General features: G+C 36.1%; 1 protein-coding gene across 2 annotated transcripts in view; it reads left to right on the top strand.

Annotated features, from left to right (window-relative positions):
- Nucleotides 1–18,607, top strand: part of jbug (filamin-type immunoglobulin domains fbug) — a 1,114,928-nt gene that overhangs the window by 384,440 nt on the left and 711,881 nt on the right. For both annotated transcript variants that reach the window (XM_090381438.1, XM_090381439.1), the window contains exon 19: nt 8,662–8,808. In XM_090381438.1, coding sequence (XP_090237564.1) covers nt 8,662–8,808 — 147 coding nt within the window. The remainder of the gene's footprint in view (nt 1–8,661; nt 8,809–18,607) is intronic.

Raw genomic sequence — 18,607 nt, 5'->3', positions numbered from 1 at the left:
TTGACAATGAAGTTCAACAAGATTAATTATCTGATTATTTGACAATATTATGTACTATACTATACTATATTAAGCTTATGCTATCTATTTCGAGATATTTTGTGTCGGGTTACAATGGTGGCTATTTACGAACAGTAAACACGTGGATACTAAGTAATGCCTACAAAATCTCTATCTAATCTAAGTATCGTAAATAAGAATATAAAACTAGTCTAGAAAATAAGTTAATATGCCAATTTAAACTAATAAAACAGAAAATAAATCAGAAAAAACTTCTCTGTTCCAGGAGCGGCAAAAATGTACGTCTGCACAGGCTACCCCCGTTCACAGGACTCACGTGTTGTTGACATGACTACATGGGCTGTGTTAGTAGTCTGGCTGCACTGCTCAGATTACTTCGTGTCATGCTCTACAATTCGGGACATGCGCTGGTCCCGAAGGAACTAGTAGTTGTTGGTGACTCTATTGTCAGGGAAACGGGGAACATGCTTTGTAAAAAAGATAGGTGGAACAGGACCGGGGTATGTCTGCCAGGGGCAAAGGTTGATGACGTTGTAGAGCTAATATCATCTTTTAAGGGCACAAAAGGTGATATAGTTGTACACGTTGGCACTAATAATATTAAGAGTAGGAGGCCGGCAGAATTACTTAACAAGTACAGGTCACTGTTGAACAAAAGCCAAGAATTAGGGTTGAATTTGAAAGTGTCTGCAATTCTGCCCAGACACGATAGGAGGGAGTATATGATGAGAGCCTTGTCGATCAATTCGTCCCTGGAAAGATTGTGCAAGGCTCAAGGGGTAGAATTTTTTTCAGCCTGGACTGTACTTGTTAACAGGAGAGATTGCTTCTACAGGGATGGGATACACTTAAATAGAAAGGGTGCAAGAATATTTGCTGATGCTATCGAGGCAGTGTTAGGTGGGTCGTAAAACTGCTAGCTTGGGGGGAGACAAAGGCCAATAGATTGACAGTAGCCACTGGCAGAGGTGAAAGAGATTCTTGCACTGCTTCTATTAGAATGAGCAGAAGCCTGAAAAACAAGATGCATGGTATTTCAGAGACTGCTGGGAGCCATTGCGGTACAAGTAAACACATGGGTTGTGTTAGGGTAGCTAAGAATAGAAACAGGTGCAGGTATACTTGCGTGTACACCAATGCTAGGAGTTTAGTAAATAAATTTGATGAATTTGAGGTATTGCTCAAAACATCAAAGGCAGATATTGTTGGGATATCAGAGACGTGGTGTCACACAGATATAAGGGATGTAGAACTGCAATTTGGGGAGTACAACGTCTACAGAAAGGATAGACAGGATAGGAAGCGGGGAGGGGTTATGCTATTAGTTAAGAAACACATAAAAACCAAGGAAGTGAAGCCAGTCGACATCGCTGGACAGTGCAGTGCAGTGTTGAGTCAGTTTGGTGTGACATAAGCATTGGGAGATCAAAATTTAGAGTAGGAGTGTGCTATAGGCCTAATGACTCTGATGAGTATAACAAGGAACTGTACAGGGAAATAGAGTGGGCCAGTAAATCAGAGAGTCTTATAATGGGAGATTTTAATTTCCCAGATATTGGCTGGAATTTGGGCACTGGTTACTCACACACTAGCAGGGCTTTTGTGGATTTATTGGATGATTGTTTTCTACATCAGCATGTTCGGGAGGCAACTAGAGGGAGTAATACTCTTGATTTGATTATCAGCAGTGATTCTTCATGCATTAAGAATCTGCAGATAAATGAACCACTAGGTGGCAGTGATCACAGTGTGCTGAAGTGGGATTTACTCAAAGAGGTAACTACCATTAGGGGTAAAGGGAAGGGTTATTGCTTCCGTAAAGGTGAATACGATGGACTGAGACAGTATTTAAATTCTATACAGTGGGTCCAACTGATGATGTTACCAACAGCAAATTCAAAATGGGAAGCATTCAAAGAACTTATCTTGGAAGCTACTAGGCTTTACATACCAACTAAGAAATATTGTTCAAGTTTTAGGCCAAAATGGATGTCAGATGAACTAATGAGGCATATGGCAGAGAAGAAAAATGCATGGGATACTTACAAATTAACACATGACACAGAAGCCTATGACAGATACAAGTTGATATGCAACCAAGTTACAAAGGAGGTTAGGCAGCGAAGGCAGATTACGAGAAATCCTTGGCAAGGGATGCAAAGAAAAACAGCAAAGAGTTCTTTACTTATGTAAACTCTAGAAGGAAGGGGATGAATCAGATTGGTCCACTTGATATTGATGGGTCAACTGTTGATGATCCTGCTCAGGTAGCTTACAAACTAAATGAATATTTTGCATCGACATTCACACATGAGGAGTTATTCAGCAAGGGGAATTCCAGAGGTGTATTGGACTCTAGCAGTAAGCTACAGAATCTTGAAATAACTGGGAGTAAAGTGGAGGAGAAACTGTTGAAGATAAACACAAGAAAGGCACCCGGGGTGGATGGGATCTATCCAGTTATATTAAAGGAGGCAGCAAAGGAAGTAAGCAAACCCTTAGCCATAATTATGAGAGCTTCCTTTCACTTTCTAAGGCATTAGCATAGATCAGTTAATATAGAGATTAAAATATTTTGCAGTCCCAGGCCAAAATTATGCTATATAGTTCAGCATGTAGAGACTAACAAAAATATTACCAAACATATACATCCCCTGTTTATATCTTCTTTTTCTTTTATTTTATGAGTGATGTCTATAGAACTTAATCTGCCTCGCTTTCTATTATCAGTACACTTAGGTGCTTTAAATCAATATCATTAATAAATATCAGGAAAAGTAAGAGAAGTAACCATTTATAATAATTTTCTGTTTTCTTTCCCTTAACCAGCACTTTATCCTCTGCTGCTAATTCCACATTATTTCAGTTTGTCCAAAAGTCATTCATATGAAACTGTATTAAAGGCTTTTCTTTTTCAAAATAATCTAAGTAAATTATATGAAACTTTTTCATTGCATCTAGTTTCTTTTTAACAACCTTGTAGTATTAATTAGATTATTAACACATGATCTTTCTATATCAAATTCATGCTGTGGTTGTCTTATAGCTTCTCTCTTATCCAGATAATATTATATTCTTTAAATGTGCACTTCATTATTTTTCCCAGCAAGAAGTCAAACTTATAGGTCTATAATAGAACCACCTTTGTGAATAGGAGACATTTGCACAGCTCCAACCTGTAAGGATCTTCCCTGAATTCAGGGCTGCTCTCACTGTTATTATAGCCAAGAGTTTGATTACCTCTTTTACTTTTAATATATTTAGAGTTCCAATAACCTTGTTTACTATTAGTTGCGTTAGTTTTTCTTCCTAATTCCTCACTGTTATCATATCATAAAATCTTCATGGTGAATGTAGATGCGAAATATGTATTCAGATTATCAGCAACCTCTACAGTCATTGATAATTTTGCTACGTATAAAGTGGATAAATATGTCTAATCTCTTTCTTTCTTTCTAATGTTAATGTAAGCAAAATAATTTTATCTCATAACCTATTTTAGTATTCTTAACCTCCTTAGCAACTTGATTTTTGACTAATATATATTTCTGTAGGATTTTGTGTTTTTGGACAATTTATAATCATCTCATGTATTTTTATTACCTGCCACTAAGTGTGTTAGTTCATTTGACATTTGTTTTGACCTTAGGCAATACCATAACTCTTTGTTGATATAAAAAGCTTAATAGTTTCTAGTATTAAATCCCTGAATATGTTACATTTCACATTTATATTTGTAAAAACAACAGTTGGTCCCACTTAAAAGAATTCAAAAAATCTCTAAATGTATTGTAATTACATTTACAAAAACAAAATCTCTGCTTTTATTTTTGAAACTAGTTATTTCTTTGAATGAATCCTATATAAGTACACTGAGGTCATTGTTGACCAGCAGTTTCCCTTTGCCTGAAAATTTCTAAAACATGATGATTGCTGCTATTAATCACCAATTTGATGATACAGAAACTAATCATCTAGCAAATTCAGAAATGTTCTGCTAATGAGCAGATGACCAAACCACAAGTTCCATTTATTATCTGGAAAACCAAAATCCTCGATGATAAGCCAATTTGAATTTTCTGGTCCAGTATATTTTTCTGTGCAGTTGTTTGTTTTAATCAACACAGTCATTTGACCTATATCATACTCTTACTTTTGTTTTTGTTTTCCAAATGCTGATTGTTTGTGTTTGATTGTTTTTGTATTGTTTCAGAATTATATATTTCTTGATCGAGAGCATAATGCTTTCCCTGTATCATGTGTCCTTTCGGTACACATATCTACTGTATTCACAATTCTGGATACTCAGAATTGATATTAGTATTGCACATGATTAGCTCTACACCCAAACACATTTCACCTGGTCGGAAAATGTCTGGCTGGTGAAACTTCACGCCTCTTCCTTCCTTGAGCCATACCATTCCCATACTATGCCTCAAGGAAGGAAGAGGCATGGCAGAGGACTCCTAATATGTTGCCCCCATTACAGTCTAATTGGGAGAGCATCTTAGAACACACGCACGTGTGCGTTTGGCCCGTCTATACACTCACATGTACATCAATCACACATACAATCACGTGTGTGTGTGTGACCTCCTCAAATAGAAGGGGTGCAAGAGTGTTTGCTAATGCTATTGAGGCAGCATTAGGGGGGTCGGAAAACTGCTAGCTTGGACGAATCCACATACTAAAAGGTTAAAAGTAGTGGCAAGCAGAGGGGAAAGTGATTCTTGCACTGGCTTTATTAAAATGAGCAGCGGTCTGGAGGGCGGGGTGCTGGGGATTTCAGGCACTGGTGGGAGTCATCATGAAACAAATAAATACATGGGATCATCATCATCATCATCAGCCATTTTCAGTCCACTGCAGGATGAAGGCCTCTCCAGAAACTTTCCACTTCTGTTTTGTGCAATGGCCATTCATTTACTACCCACAAACTCACGAATTTCATCTGTCCATTTCCGTTGTTGTCTTCCGGGTTTTCTTCTAACTCTTCTTGGGTACCATTCCGTTATAGTAGTAGTAGTAGTAGTAGTGGCACTTGATGCAAGAAAGCAAGTGTAGGAGCTTATGCAGCATCAGCCAAAAAAAAAAAAAAAAAAAATCACACCATACCCTCCAATTGCCTGTCCAGTTCCTCCTTAAATTTATTTAACCTATCAACTTCCACAACGACAGATGGAAGTTTGTTCCAGCAATTAACCACCCGCTGGCTAAAGGCAAATTTCCGCACATCTATTCTACATCTATCCTTTCTTAATTTGAACTTATGTCCCCGTAGGTTCGTATTCTGAACAAGTGGGAGGATCCCATCAGAATTCAGCGTGCTCAACCCATTCAAGGCCTTATAGACCTCAATCAGATCACCGCGCAGGTGCCTAGTCTCCAGCCACTGCAATTTGCAGAACTTAAGCCTCTCTTGGTAAGAGGATCCCTTCATTCCCCTCACCAATCGTGTTGCTCTTCTCTGTACACGCTCAAGCAAATCTACATCCTTCCTAAAATGAGGCCTCCAGACCTGTACGCAGTACTCAAGGCGTGGCCTGACCATTGCCTTATACAGAGGGACAATCACCTCCTTTTCCCTGCTAGCAAAATTCCTATATATCATTGACAAAACCCCATGACCTGCCCTAGCAGCCTGTCTACATTGCTCAGAAAACTTCATATCCGACTGCACAATTACTCCCAGGTCTTTTTCATTTTCTACCACCTTAAGTGTAGTACCACACAGTTGGTACGTTTCTCTGGGGTTACTTCTACCCATATGCAGTACTTTGCATTTGTCAAGGTTAAATTTCAGTTGCCACTTCTTAGCCCATCTGCCCAAATTATCTAGATCCTGTTGCAGTAGCACACTGCCATTACTGTCATTAACAACCCTGCCAACCTTCGTGTCATCTGCAAACTTCGACATTAAGCCTGATATACCTTCATCAATATCATTGATAAATATACAAAACAACAGTGGACCCAACACCGAACCCTGTGGGACTCCACTAATAACATTAGTCCACGAAGAGCAGCACCCATTGATTACCACCCTCTGTCTTCTCCCACTTAACCATCCTTTTATCCATTGTAGCAACTTACCCTTAATACCATTCTGCTCCAATTTGTACAGTAGTCTTCCATGCGCAACAGTGTCAAAAGCTTTCCTGAAATCCAAGTATATGATATCAAAATTATTTTTTGCATCCAGTTCCTTTGTGACCACATCATAATAACCAATCAAATTTGTCAGACAAGACTTTCCCTTAACAAACCCATGCTGTGTCTGAATTATTGCTGCAGTCTTGTCTAGATGATCCTGCAATGCATCTTTAACCAGTGACTCCATTATTTTACCCGGAACAGAAGTTAAACTAACTGGTCTGTAATTATTCGTGTCACCCTTCGAACCTCCTTTGTGAATTGGGGATACATTTGCACATCTCCAGTCCGTGGGAACCTCCCCTGAATCCAAGGATGCTCTCATAATTATGGCTAAGGGTTTGCTTAGTTGCTTTGCCCCCTCCTTTAATATAACTGGATAGATCCCATCCGCCCCAGGTGCCTTTCTTATGTTTAACTTCAACAATTTCTCCTCCACTTTGCTCTCAGTTATTACAAAATCATTAAGCACACTGCTGCAATTTGATGACCTTCTTCCATTTTCAAACTGTAATGATTCCTCACGTGTGAATGTAGATGCAAAATACTCATTCAGTTTGTTTGCTATCTGAGCAGGATCATCAACAGTCGAACCATCGATGTCAAGTGGACCAATCATATTCAGCCCCTTCCTTTTAGAGTTTATATAAGTAAAGAAATCCTTGCTGTTTTTCTTAGCATCTTTTGCCAAAGATTTCTCGTAATCCGCCTTTGCCTGCCGAACCTCCTTTGTGACCTGATTACAGACTAGCTTATATCTGCTACAGGCTTCTGCATCCCATGCATTTTTCTTCTCTGTCACGAGTCTCATTAGTTCATTTGATAACCATTTAGGCCTAAACCTTGAACAATATTTCTTCATCGGTATGAAAAGTCTAGTAGCTTCCACGATTAATTCCTTGAATGCTTCCCACTTAGAATTTACTGTTTGTAACATCGTCAGTCGATCCCACTGTACAGAATTTAAAAACTGTCTGAGACCACTGTACTCCCCTTTACGGAAGCAAAAACCCTTTCCTTTACCCCTGACGGTAGTTACCTCTTTGAGTAAATCCCACTTCAGCACACTGTGATCACTGCCACCTAGTGGTTCCTTTATCTGCAAATTCTTAATACACGAATGATCACTGCTGATAACCAGATCAAGAGTATTACTTTCTCTGGTTGCCTCTCGAACATGCTGCTGCTGCAGAAAACAATCATCCAATAAATCCACAAAAATCTGACTAGTGTGTGAGTGACCAACCCACAAGTTCCAGTCAATATCTGGGAAGTTAAAATCCCCCATTATAAGACATTCTGATTTACTGGCCCACTCTATTTCTCTGTACAATTGTTCATTGTACTCATTCGAGTCATTAGGCCTATAACACACTCCTACTCTTATTTTTGCTTTTGCAGTGCTTATGTCACACCAAACTGACTCAACAGTGCACTGTCCATCTATATCAACTGGATGCACTTCTTTTGATTTTATGTTTTTCTTAATTAACAGCATAACACCTCCTCCCTTTCTGTCCTGTCTATCCTTTCTGTACACATTGTACTCCCCAAATTCCAGTTCTGCATTCCTTATATCTTTGTGACACCACGTCTCTGCTATCCCAACAATATCCGCCTTTGATGTCCTGACCAACACTTCAAATTCATCAAATTTATTTACTATACTTCTAGCATTGGTATACATGCAAGCATACATGCTCCTATGCCTATTCCTTGTTACCCTAACACATCCCATATACCCAACTATTCCAGGATGACTGCCATCCGTCCCTGAAACCCCCAACACCCCTCGCTCCAGGTCGCTTCTTATTCTAATAGAAGTTGTGCAAGAATCACCTTCACCTCTGCCTGCGGTTACTGTTAAACTGTTATTTTCTTAGTCCATCTGTCCTCATGTCTTCGAGCTATGTTTTCTGCCCAAGACTATTTTAGTTCTTTAGTTTTGGTAAGAATAGTTCCTTGATGAAGTTTGTGATAATAATCTATCCTTTGAATTATTTTTAATTTATGCTCCTTTTTTACAATGAAGTTATCCTTATTTATTTTGGCCTTCTCTTTCGATTTATAACCCCCCAACCCAAATTATATTAATAATATTACTTTTACTTTTTTTTTTAGAAGTAATAGTATAAATATAACTAATAATTTATTTAGCATAAGAAATTTAATTATAATTGTTCTTTTGCTGTTAACTCTTATTGCTTCCTTGCTGCTTTTCTTATTTTTGAACTTTTACTTCTAGGTGTGGCGTTCTAGTAATCGAATGTTACACTTATTTATCGATTATTCTCTCTCTCTCTCTCTCTCTCTCTCTCTCTCTCTCTCTCTCTCTCTCTCTCTCTCTCTCTCTCTCTCTCTCTCTCTCTCTGTGTGTGTGTGTGTGTGTGTGTGTGTGTGTGTGTGTGTGTGTGTGTGTGTGTGTGTGTGTGTGTGTGTGTGTGAACTATTGATATTTATAAATTTGATTTAATTCTGCTTGTATAGGCTGTCCACTTATCCTGGAGTCCGTAGATGCATCACGATTCTCTGTTGATTTGAATAGTTTAGACTTAATACCCATTGATCATCCAGCACACTTTTCAGTTGATCTGAAAGGTGGACGAGAATCGGATTTGAAGGCTATCATTACATGTAAGTCATTTTCTTAAATACTTTATTAGTTTAAAATTAGGAAGGGTGTTTATAATAAATATTTTATCAATTTAAAGGTAGGAAAGGTGGTTAATGACAAGAACCAGACCATTTTGCTTCAGGATGACTTAGATTGGTTGAACAAATGGTCACAAAAGTAGCGACTGAAGTGTATTGCTTCAAAATGAAAGGTTTTGCTCTTAGGGAACAGACAACCAGGAGTTACTTACAAGCTGGGATTTGGGGGAGGGGAGGGAGGAGTGCAGTTAAAAGTGGCCCAGGAAGAAAAAGAATTTGGGGTTACTATTCAATCAGACACAAAATTTTCCATACATTGTAAACAGGATGGCTAAGAAGACATAGTATCCTGTTTGTGATATATATAGGATCTTCTCAAGTAGGGAATGATTCATTGCAATGAATTGCTTGTAATAGTAGTTGAGGTGGATAGTCTGATGAAGCTGAAAGCATAATTGGGCAGGCACTTTTTGGCAACAGGTTGTGTATAAATGGTGTTCCCCCCCCCCATTATAATACTAATTAATGTGTAAGAAATATATCTGAACCAAGATTTTTGCTAATTCTTTAATGATATTGTGTGTTGGATTTGAATAAATACATTGGAAAGCATGGACAAAGGTACTGAAAGTTTTCTGAGTCTATCTTCTCTGCCTTAATGTTTATGAGATTGCAATAAAATAAAAAGTAAAATAGAATGAGAATTATATTAAGAATTTGTCCACTGGTTTCCATCTTGTTAGGAACCAAATTTTCAATACAAAACTCTTGAAGGAAATAGTACAGTCAGTCCTCATATAACACATGTTTACACTACACGAATTCGATCATACACGATTTATAAATATGGGAACGATATCGTATATAACATGAACCGAATTCACTTATGCACGATTCGCCTTTGTGTTTACAAGAAATGGCAGTCGGATGCGGAATCACCCCAACTGAACACAACGCGATAGGAATGAAGAGAAGATGTATTTATGATTTTTATATCAGTGAAGGGAAAACACATTTCACCATAATAACTTAAAATTCCAGCTATCGCTATTATCGCAGATGCAATTAGATCTAGTTTACTACCAGTTTATAACAGATTCCACTAGCAGGAACGCAACTGGAAATTGTTTTATGGTAGTAACCCCCAGAAATGTGCTTTAGTAAAATGTGAGCTAGTGAGGTGTTAATAGTGTCTCTGCCTTTACGGTGTTGTTTATTCAGCTGATACATGCGCACAGCTTTGTTTATGTGAATCAAGCTTGCCTCCTCATTTTGTAATTGTGCTTTATTCCCTAAAAATGAGTGAAATACTTAAAAAGTGTGAAAGGGAAGCATCCTGGTGAAGACACTACAAATTCAGAGAGAAAAAGAAAAGCAATATCGATAAACAGAGGCGGACTGGGTCAAAAATTCTTAAATTTGCAGTAGCCTCACACTAGTGTTTATGGTGTGAGGCCCCCGGCCCACCAGGGTTTCCCTGATAAGGCTTATGGCCAGTCCGCCTCTGTCAATAGAGAAAAAAATATGAAATTGTGAAACACTTTCAGCGAAATGAAAGACCATGTGATATTACAAAGAATGCAGAGAAAATAAAAACTTTCATAGCAGGAACAACTCAAAGTGTAATTAAAATCCATTAGATTAAGACACAAAGAATTGGAAGAGATGGAACAGCTGTCATCTGGATAGAAAAATCAAACAAAAAACAAGTTTGCTTATGAAAGAAGCAAAAGCATTAGCGATATTTTATTACGTAATAGTCTTAATAAAATACGTAAGTTATTTTTTTACGATTATTTATTGTGTTTGGTAATGTTTTGGTTGCAAATGTGTGTTCAATCTTGGGTGGTCGGCACCTAACCCTATTTTTCCCATTGGGCCTGTTGTTTATATTGCATGATTTTGCATTGCATGAGAGTTTCTAGGAACACAACTATCGTGCTATACAAGGACTGACTGTATTTCAGTAACCTCTAACCCTTGTCAAAAGTATGGTTTGTGAGAGTGTGGCCCTGTGCTATGACAGTCAACTTACCAACTCAAGAACTGAAGAAAGAACTAGAGAAGGAAAACTTCACAAATCAGACTTCTCTCTTGAATGGAAACTTCAATAATAAAAGTAAAGGATCTCTCCTGATCAAACTTTTGTGTTAAAAAAAAAAAAAAAATGCACTCTGCAATAAAAGGCTCTGATACCTGGATGTTATATTGTACTAACGTAGTTAGAAAATTAGAATTAAAAATAATAATAATTCTCAGATTGGGGAAAAAATAATTACTAGAAGTAAAATAAAATAAAATAAAAATTGAATAAACTTGTTATAGATGTAGAGTGGTTAATCATAAGCTTTTTAGAATGTATAGAATTCCTTTCTGCCGAAACAGGCCATGTCACGCTAGAGGCTGCTTAATGCACTTCATTAGCATTCTCATATTGCAGGTAAAAATATATAAAGATTTAAATAAATAATGTTGAGGAATATGTATATTTTATTTCACCAGCATTGTGGCTGGAAAATTTGGAACTGGAAATAATCCTTGAATTAAAAATCAAACATTACTAGTGTCAGATTTAGTAAATCTTGGGCTTTTTTTTTTTTTAAAGAGGATATAAAATAAGGTAACAATGGTTCTACTGGACTAATAGTAATCCCGGGTGTTCTCCATAACCTTGGGATCCTGGACCAACTTAACCTTGATAAATCCAGTTTTGGGCAAAGGGAAGTCTTGATTGGGAGTACAGTACTGACTGCCACAAAGCATGTTGCTGTTCAATATGGCATAGGCATGATAAATTTTCAGGATATATTCTAAAAATAAAATAAAATAATTGTATTACTTTCTGAAATAGTATAACAGAGTGATCATTGGCATAAAATGCCGGTGGGATAGTATTTTTTTTTTTTACTCTGGCAGTGAGCAGAAGAGTGCTCAAAATTTTTAGAAGTAGCATGGCACAAAACGCCATTTTATGTCCCCCAGCATTCAGTGTTGGGCCCATTGTTTTGTATATTGTTGTTTTGTATATTCATCAATGATATTGATGAAGGTATATCAGGCTTAATGTCGAAGTTTGGAAATGTTACAGAGGTTGGCAGGGTTGTTAATGGCAGTATGCTGCTACTGCACCAGGATTTAAAAAATTGTGGAAAGATGGGCTGAGAAATGGCAACTGAAGTTTAACATTGACAAATGCAAAGTTCTACATATGCGTAGCAGTAACAACAGAAAAATGTACGAACTGTGTGGTACTATACTCAGGGTAGTGGAGAATGAAAAAGACTTGGGGGTAATTGTGCAGTCAGTTATGAAGTTTTCTGAGAGCAGTGCAAGCAGGGTACGAGAGCAGGTCATGGGGTTGTCAATAATATACAGGAATTTTGCTAGCAGGGATAAGGAAGTGATTATCCCTTTGTATAAGGCGATGATTAGGCAATGCCTTGAGTACTACATACAGGTCTGGAGGCCTCATTTTAGGAAGGGCATAGAGTTGCTACAGTGAGTACAGAAAAGGGCAACGAGATTGGTGAGGGGAACGAAAGGGTAGTCTTCCAATAAAGGCTTAAGTGCTGCTAATTGCAGTTTCTGTAGATTAGGCACCTGCAAGGTGATCTGATTGAGGTGTATAAGGTGTTGAATGGATTTGAGCAGGCTCAATGCTCATAGGATTCTTTCTATTGCTCAGATTACAAACCCGAGGGGCATAAATGCAAATTGAGGAAAGACAGTGTTGAATAGATGTGCAGAAATTTGCCTTTAGCCAAGTAGTTAGTTGATTGCTAGAAAAATTGCAGTGTTTGGAGACTAGGTACCTGCGTGGTGATGTGATTGAGGTGTATAAAGCCTTGAATGGGTTGAGGAAGCTCAATTCTGATGGGATTTTTCCTCCTACTCAGATTACAAACCTGAGGGGCCATAAATTCAAATTGACGAAAGACAGTTGTAGAATAGATGTGCGGAAATTTGCCTTTAGCCAGCAGGTAGTTGATTGCTGGAACAAACTTCCATTTGTCACTGTGGAAGTTGATAGCTTAAATAAATTCAAGGAGGAACTGGACAAACTTTTAGAGGGAATGGATGTGTGAAAGTTTTTTTTTTTTGATGATGCTACATAAGCTTTCTTACTTGCATCACTTCCATCTGTTGTTGTGTAAGTTTATAGCTTAAATAAATAAATAAATAAATAAAAAATTTAAGAAAATAAAGGCAGAGCTAGACAAAGGTTTGGAATCAATGGGTGGGTGAAATGGGAAGTTTTTTTTTTTCTTTCTCTCTCTTTGGCTGTTGCTGTATAAATTTGTGCTTTCTTGCATTATATGCCTATGCTCATGCTGATATCAAGAAAGAATTTACGCATGCACACGCGCGCGTGCACACACACACACACGCACACACACACACACACACACACACACACACACACACACACACACACACACACACACACACACACACACACACACACACACACATAGAGAGAGAGAGAGAGAGAGAGAGAGAGACAGAGGCGCCTCCGTGGGCAGGAGCAGCAGTGCGTAGCACACGCTTCTTGATTAGACCGGGGTTCGAGCCCATGACCACCAAATACGGAGGATGCGGATAGGTCAGGGAATGACCACTGCATATCCCTGGAGCAATATGGCCTTAGTTGCTAATGCTCCTAAAAAAAAAAAAAAAAAAAAAAAAAACCAAATAAACAAACATAACAGTGCACGCACATGCGTAAATTGGCACATTCGCTCTCTCTCTATCTCTCTATATATATATATATATATTTTTTTTTTTAAATCTATTATGAAATAATTTAATAGATGTAAAAGTTATGTCAGATCAGATTAATGCCATCAATTGTAGATTGAACATTGCATTAGCCTGTAATCTAATTGGTACTATATAAGTATTCAAAGTGTATTAAAACATTGGCATAAAAGTACTCAGCAGGCCATACGGCGAAAAGAACCTCTAAAGACTAAGATAGCCCGTGTTGGTTTACATTTCTATACCCTAATAATAAACATATAATTAGCAATAAAATAAAAGAAGAAATATAATGATTATGCAGCTAATTATTGATAGCTGATTCATTGAATGGCATTTTTCGAGGGCTAACATCATTCAATATATCCCACCAATAATTAGTGAGGCAATCTGTTTCTGATTGTTACTGCCTGTTTAACTAGGTCCAAATAATTAAACATGAAGGCAATCTATGCTAAATGTTAAATTTAACAGCAAACAGGGAAGATAACAGCTATTCTGACAGATAGCTTTGAAACAAATATACAGAATATAATACAGAAAAACAGTGCCAACCATAATTTTCACATGAGTTGTGGTGGTTTTTATTTATTTTGTACATGTGCAAAAGAAGGCTTATGCTGACATAAGGAGAAAGGAGGTAAAAATATGTATAGTAATAGTACCTCAGTTTCCCTCGAATTGCTCTAATAGATCTTCTAGAGGTATGAAATTTTAGAGTTAGAAAGTAAAAAGTGAAAAACAAAGAAAATAGCTTTTTATCATGGTACTTGGGATGTACCGGGAGCATGACTGCCCAACCCTTTAGTGAGGGATCCTGTGTAACTACAAAGAGTTAAAGAATTGTATTTAATGGACAAAAACAGGATTACAATAATGAAGAAATATAGAATTACAATTGGAGATAATAGTAAGGAAATAAAAAGAAATAACTGTTACCAAATGTAAGAATATTTAAATAAAATTGACATTTGTAAGAATTTTATAATAATTAAAATAATTCATCCTATCTGATATAGTAATAAATTGCGGTCTTTCATTACAGAACAGTTAAATTAAATTAAAAAATAACCACTTAAAACAAAAAGAATAAATAGGAACATGCAGCCTACCACCCTATTCTGTACTGAGTATAAAGAATGAATTATTTGAGCACGTTACGTATTATAAAACAAATAACGACAACAGTGCCCTCTCAGTTCAGATAACTGCAAGACGAACTAAATAAATTTAGTTTATAAAACCACAGAAAGCAACGTCCTCTGAATCATGTAACTTCAAGACTAACTAATAGACTAAAATTAGAGTTAATTATCTGCATAATCGTTATATTTTTATTTTATTTTATTGCTAATTATATTTGTTTGTTATTCCGATCTCATCTGTGCAATTTGTGTGTGCTGTGATCATCGTTATTGATTGCTTATTATCATTATTATTATTTTTTTTTGTTGTTTTAGATTTTAAAATCCTAAAATAAAAATAAAAAAAAAAAATGATTGGAAACATTACATAAATCCGTAGTTGTTTAAGTCGGGGACTTACTGTATCGAAAAATGTTAAGCAACCTACATAAAAAACATGGCGATGAATAAAAAACTGACCACATTCTACTTGTGTGTCCAATATGATGCTTCCCTTTATTTTTGCGATGTCGATTTTAAATCTAATAGCTTCCTTTTATTTTTTACAATATTGCATATGGTTTGGTCACCAACATTATAATGTTCATTAGAGAACCATTATTAGAGAACTTTTGAATAATTTCAAGTCTTTTCCTGTTTAAATGAAAGTGGAACTCTTTTGCCCATTTACCCATCATATTTGCGATTTCTAAACAAAAAAATATATATATTTACTATTAAAAAAAATTTTGACATCCCTGATATAAATAACAAAACAAAATTTGTCTTTTTGCGGTGCGACGGAACATCGATGCAACACACTAAAATAAACTTAACATTTGGTCTCTTTCTCTCCCCTCCCCCTTTTTTTTTAGCTGTGGAAGAAGACAGCGATAATAGGCAGATTAATCTCCCAGCGATGACTTATAACGCCACTTCTTGTTGCTTATTTATGACTTGCAGAATATCTGTTTATACGTATTCTATTATTACTTTAATTTTATGATTTCTGGTTGATTTTTTAATTTTTTTATTTATTTTGTTTTAAATTTGGAGTCTTGAAGTGTCCCGGTTGATCCGATCCTCGTAAATCGAGAGTCTGCTGTAATTGAATTCAAATGTGGACTAGTTCTTAATGCAGATTTTAGTAATGACCACCAGGCAAAGTCATTGGCTTGGTGAAATATATCCCCTCTTGCTACCCTCTTCTCTTTACTGAAAGCCATTTCACACAATATTATGATGTCTTTGAATGTTTTAATGAATTCTCACCATAGTGATAACTCTTGATTCTTTTAAAATAGATGTTTAAACGTGTAGATATTAAGATGGTATCAAACAATTTTAAAGGAAAATGATTGTTCACAAGTAGTGAACAGCAATAATGTGCATGCTGCTGCTTAGTACTCTGAAGATGTTACATTTCTGAGTAGAAAATTTTATTCTTTTGTGTCATCCCAGCCCAAGTCTGACGGGGGAAAGGGTTAAGACCTATTGTACCCACACCGACAGTTCTTCAAGGGGCCTGGCCAGGACCCGAATATTACCTTTTTTAATTAGTTCAATTCATTTTTAATAATTGGCAAAAAAGCCTCTAAACTTAAAATAATAAAATGTTTTTATTTTATTAATTTTTTATCTTATCGATTTATTATGTTAGAATTGATTTGTTGGTTTTTAACATTCACATCTACATGTGAATGGGCATGCACATGTAAACACATAAACAAGATGGGTGGGTGAGGGGGCATCATGTACTCTGCATCAGGGCTCACATTAGCCGTAGACTTCCCTGCCCTAGACAGGTAACTTCCACCTTGGTTCAGCAAACAAGCTATTTTATAAGAGAAATATCTCCTCAGAAATTTTGGGAGTTAGGGCCAAGGCTTTAGCAAGAAAGGCAGGATGATCTCTCTGTCTTTCTTTTTTCTATTTCTTGTAAGGCTAGATTGTTTACATTAATATTCCCACAGTTGAGGTGTTCGATAAAGAGAAAAAGGCAGTGGTTGACCTGTAGGCTGCTGTGTTAATGTTAATTGGATATGGCATAAATAAAAGACTAAGATTTTAATTTGGTGCCTTGTGATAAATGTTTTTGTGGGTATGCAGAGACAATAGTATGTATGTTATACTATTTTGCTCTATATATATATGTGGACCTGAGATATGCATTAGAAGGTAATGTTGCTTTCTTAGATGAAACAATTGTATTTGCTTGTAGGTGATCAGCAATTTTTAACCACTTTGGTAAATTTATTAATTAAATCTGGAGTAGGAAGTTGAATCCATTACAAGTTATTATCGTGAATGAGATGTATTATAGTGAAGGAACTTGTTTATATTTTACTCATTGTATCAAGCAATTTAAATATAGCTTGCCAATAGTTAGGGTGAGAATATTGTGTATACACAGAATATCTTCCATTCAGACTCATGATTTGAGCCTTTTTTAAATGACATTTATAAAAGTTATTTTTATAATTTTACATTTTAAGTTGTGTAAATAGTATTAATTGCTATTAATACTATTCACACAATTAATTATTAATTAGTTACATAAATAATTAAATTTTAATTATTTAAATCAATTAAATAATTAATTTAAATAATTAAGTACCAATTAAATTTTTTTTATTATATGAACAAGATTTCTATTTTCAAAGATTGTTTGTTGAAAAGTTTGTATAACTAACAACTATCAAACTTTAAAAGTTTGCTAGTTTAAAGTGTAATGTATGTTTGGGCTTCAACTCAGCCGAGATAGTGTCCCTCCACCCTAGTATAAACAAAAATGAAAAATATACATAACAGCAGTAGTTCTTTCTATTTCCTTCTTTGTATCCCTTCTGACCAATTGCAACAATTTGACATAGCCTTCAAATTGTTTCATAAGATAGAGGGTTAGCACAGGAGTCCAGTAGTAGCACATGCATCTGAGTCTCCCATGCTTCTAGCCTGCATAACTGCTAGATACAGTACTGACTGTGTTGTCAGAATGGTTAGTTGTAAACACCTCTGACTTATGTTGTTGTTGTAACAGAGTATAAACAGAACTTTTGTTTCAAGTAGAAAATCTAATTTGTGTTAGACTGTCTGCCTTCTACATGAATTAAAATATAAACAAAATAAAAAAATAAGAAATTAAAATATAATATTGACACACATTGTGGGTTTTTTGACTACAAAAGCATTCCTCATTTTTTAAACAGACATTTAGTAGTTGTGCTGAAAAGTATAAACAGGAAAATATAACTATAAACATATAAAGAAAAGTATGATTTTTTTCTCCCCTGAGATTTCTTAGCCCTCAAAACATGTATTTTTATATGATTCATGCATTAAAAAAAAAAAAAAAAAAAAAAAAACCTTGAAAAACTGGAGTACTTATTTATTTCACAACCTGATGAAACTCTATACAAAAAATCATTACAAGAAGAGTTGTAGAGAATAAACTACGTTGAGCCTTCCACACATTTTTTCAACTAAATTTCCCTTCAAAAGCCTTAAAAAATTCATTCATGGCTGAGGATCATGCTATATTTACAAACTAGGGAAAGTAATTAGTGGGTAACCTTGAACTGTGTGGTGTTACAGTCATGGTAGTGGAGAATGAAAGAGAACTGTCTGTAATTGAGCTTGTCAATGATATACAGGAAATTTGTTAGCAGGGATAAGGAGGTTATTATCCCCTTGTATAAGTCAATGGTCTGGCCACACCTTGATACAGGTCTGGAAGCCTCATTTTAGGAAGGATTTAGACAGAATTTGGCCCCAGTAGCCCTTGGGTCGTTAAGCCAAATACCAACAACAACATTAGGAAGGATGTAGAGTTTCTGCAGCAAGTACAGTGGAGGACAACAAGACTGGGGAATTGAACAAAGGGTTGCCCTTATGAAGAA

Source organism: Mastigoproctus giganteus, chromosome 9 (genome assembly GCF_048544385.1).
Source record: "Mastigoproctus giganteus isolate SK-2022 chromosome 9, ASM4854438v1, whole genome shotgun sequence".
NCBI lineage: Eukaryota > Metazoa > Arthropoda > Arachnida > Uropygi > Thelyphonidae > Mastigoproctus > Mastigoproctus giganteus.
Note: the sequence above shows the minus strand (reverse complement) of the source record. Positions and strands in the feature narration are given on the sequence as shown.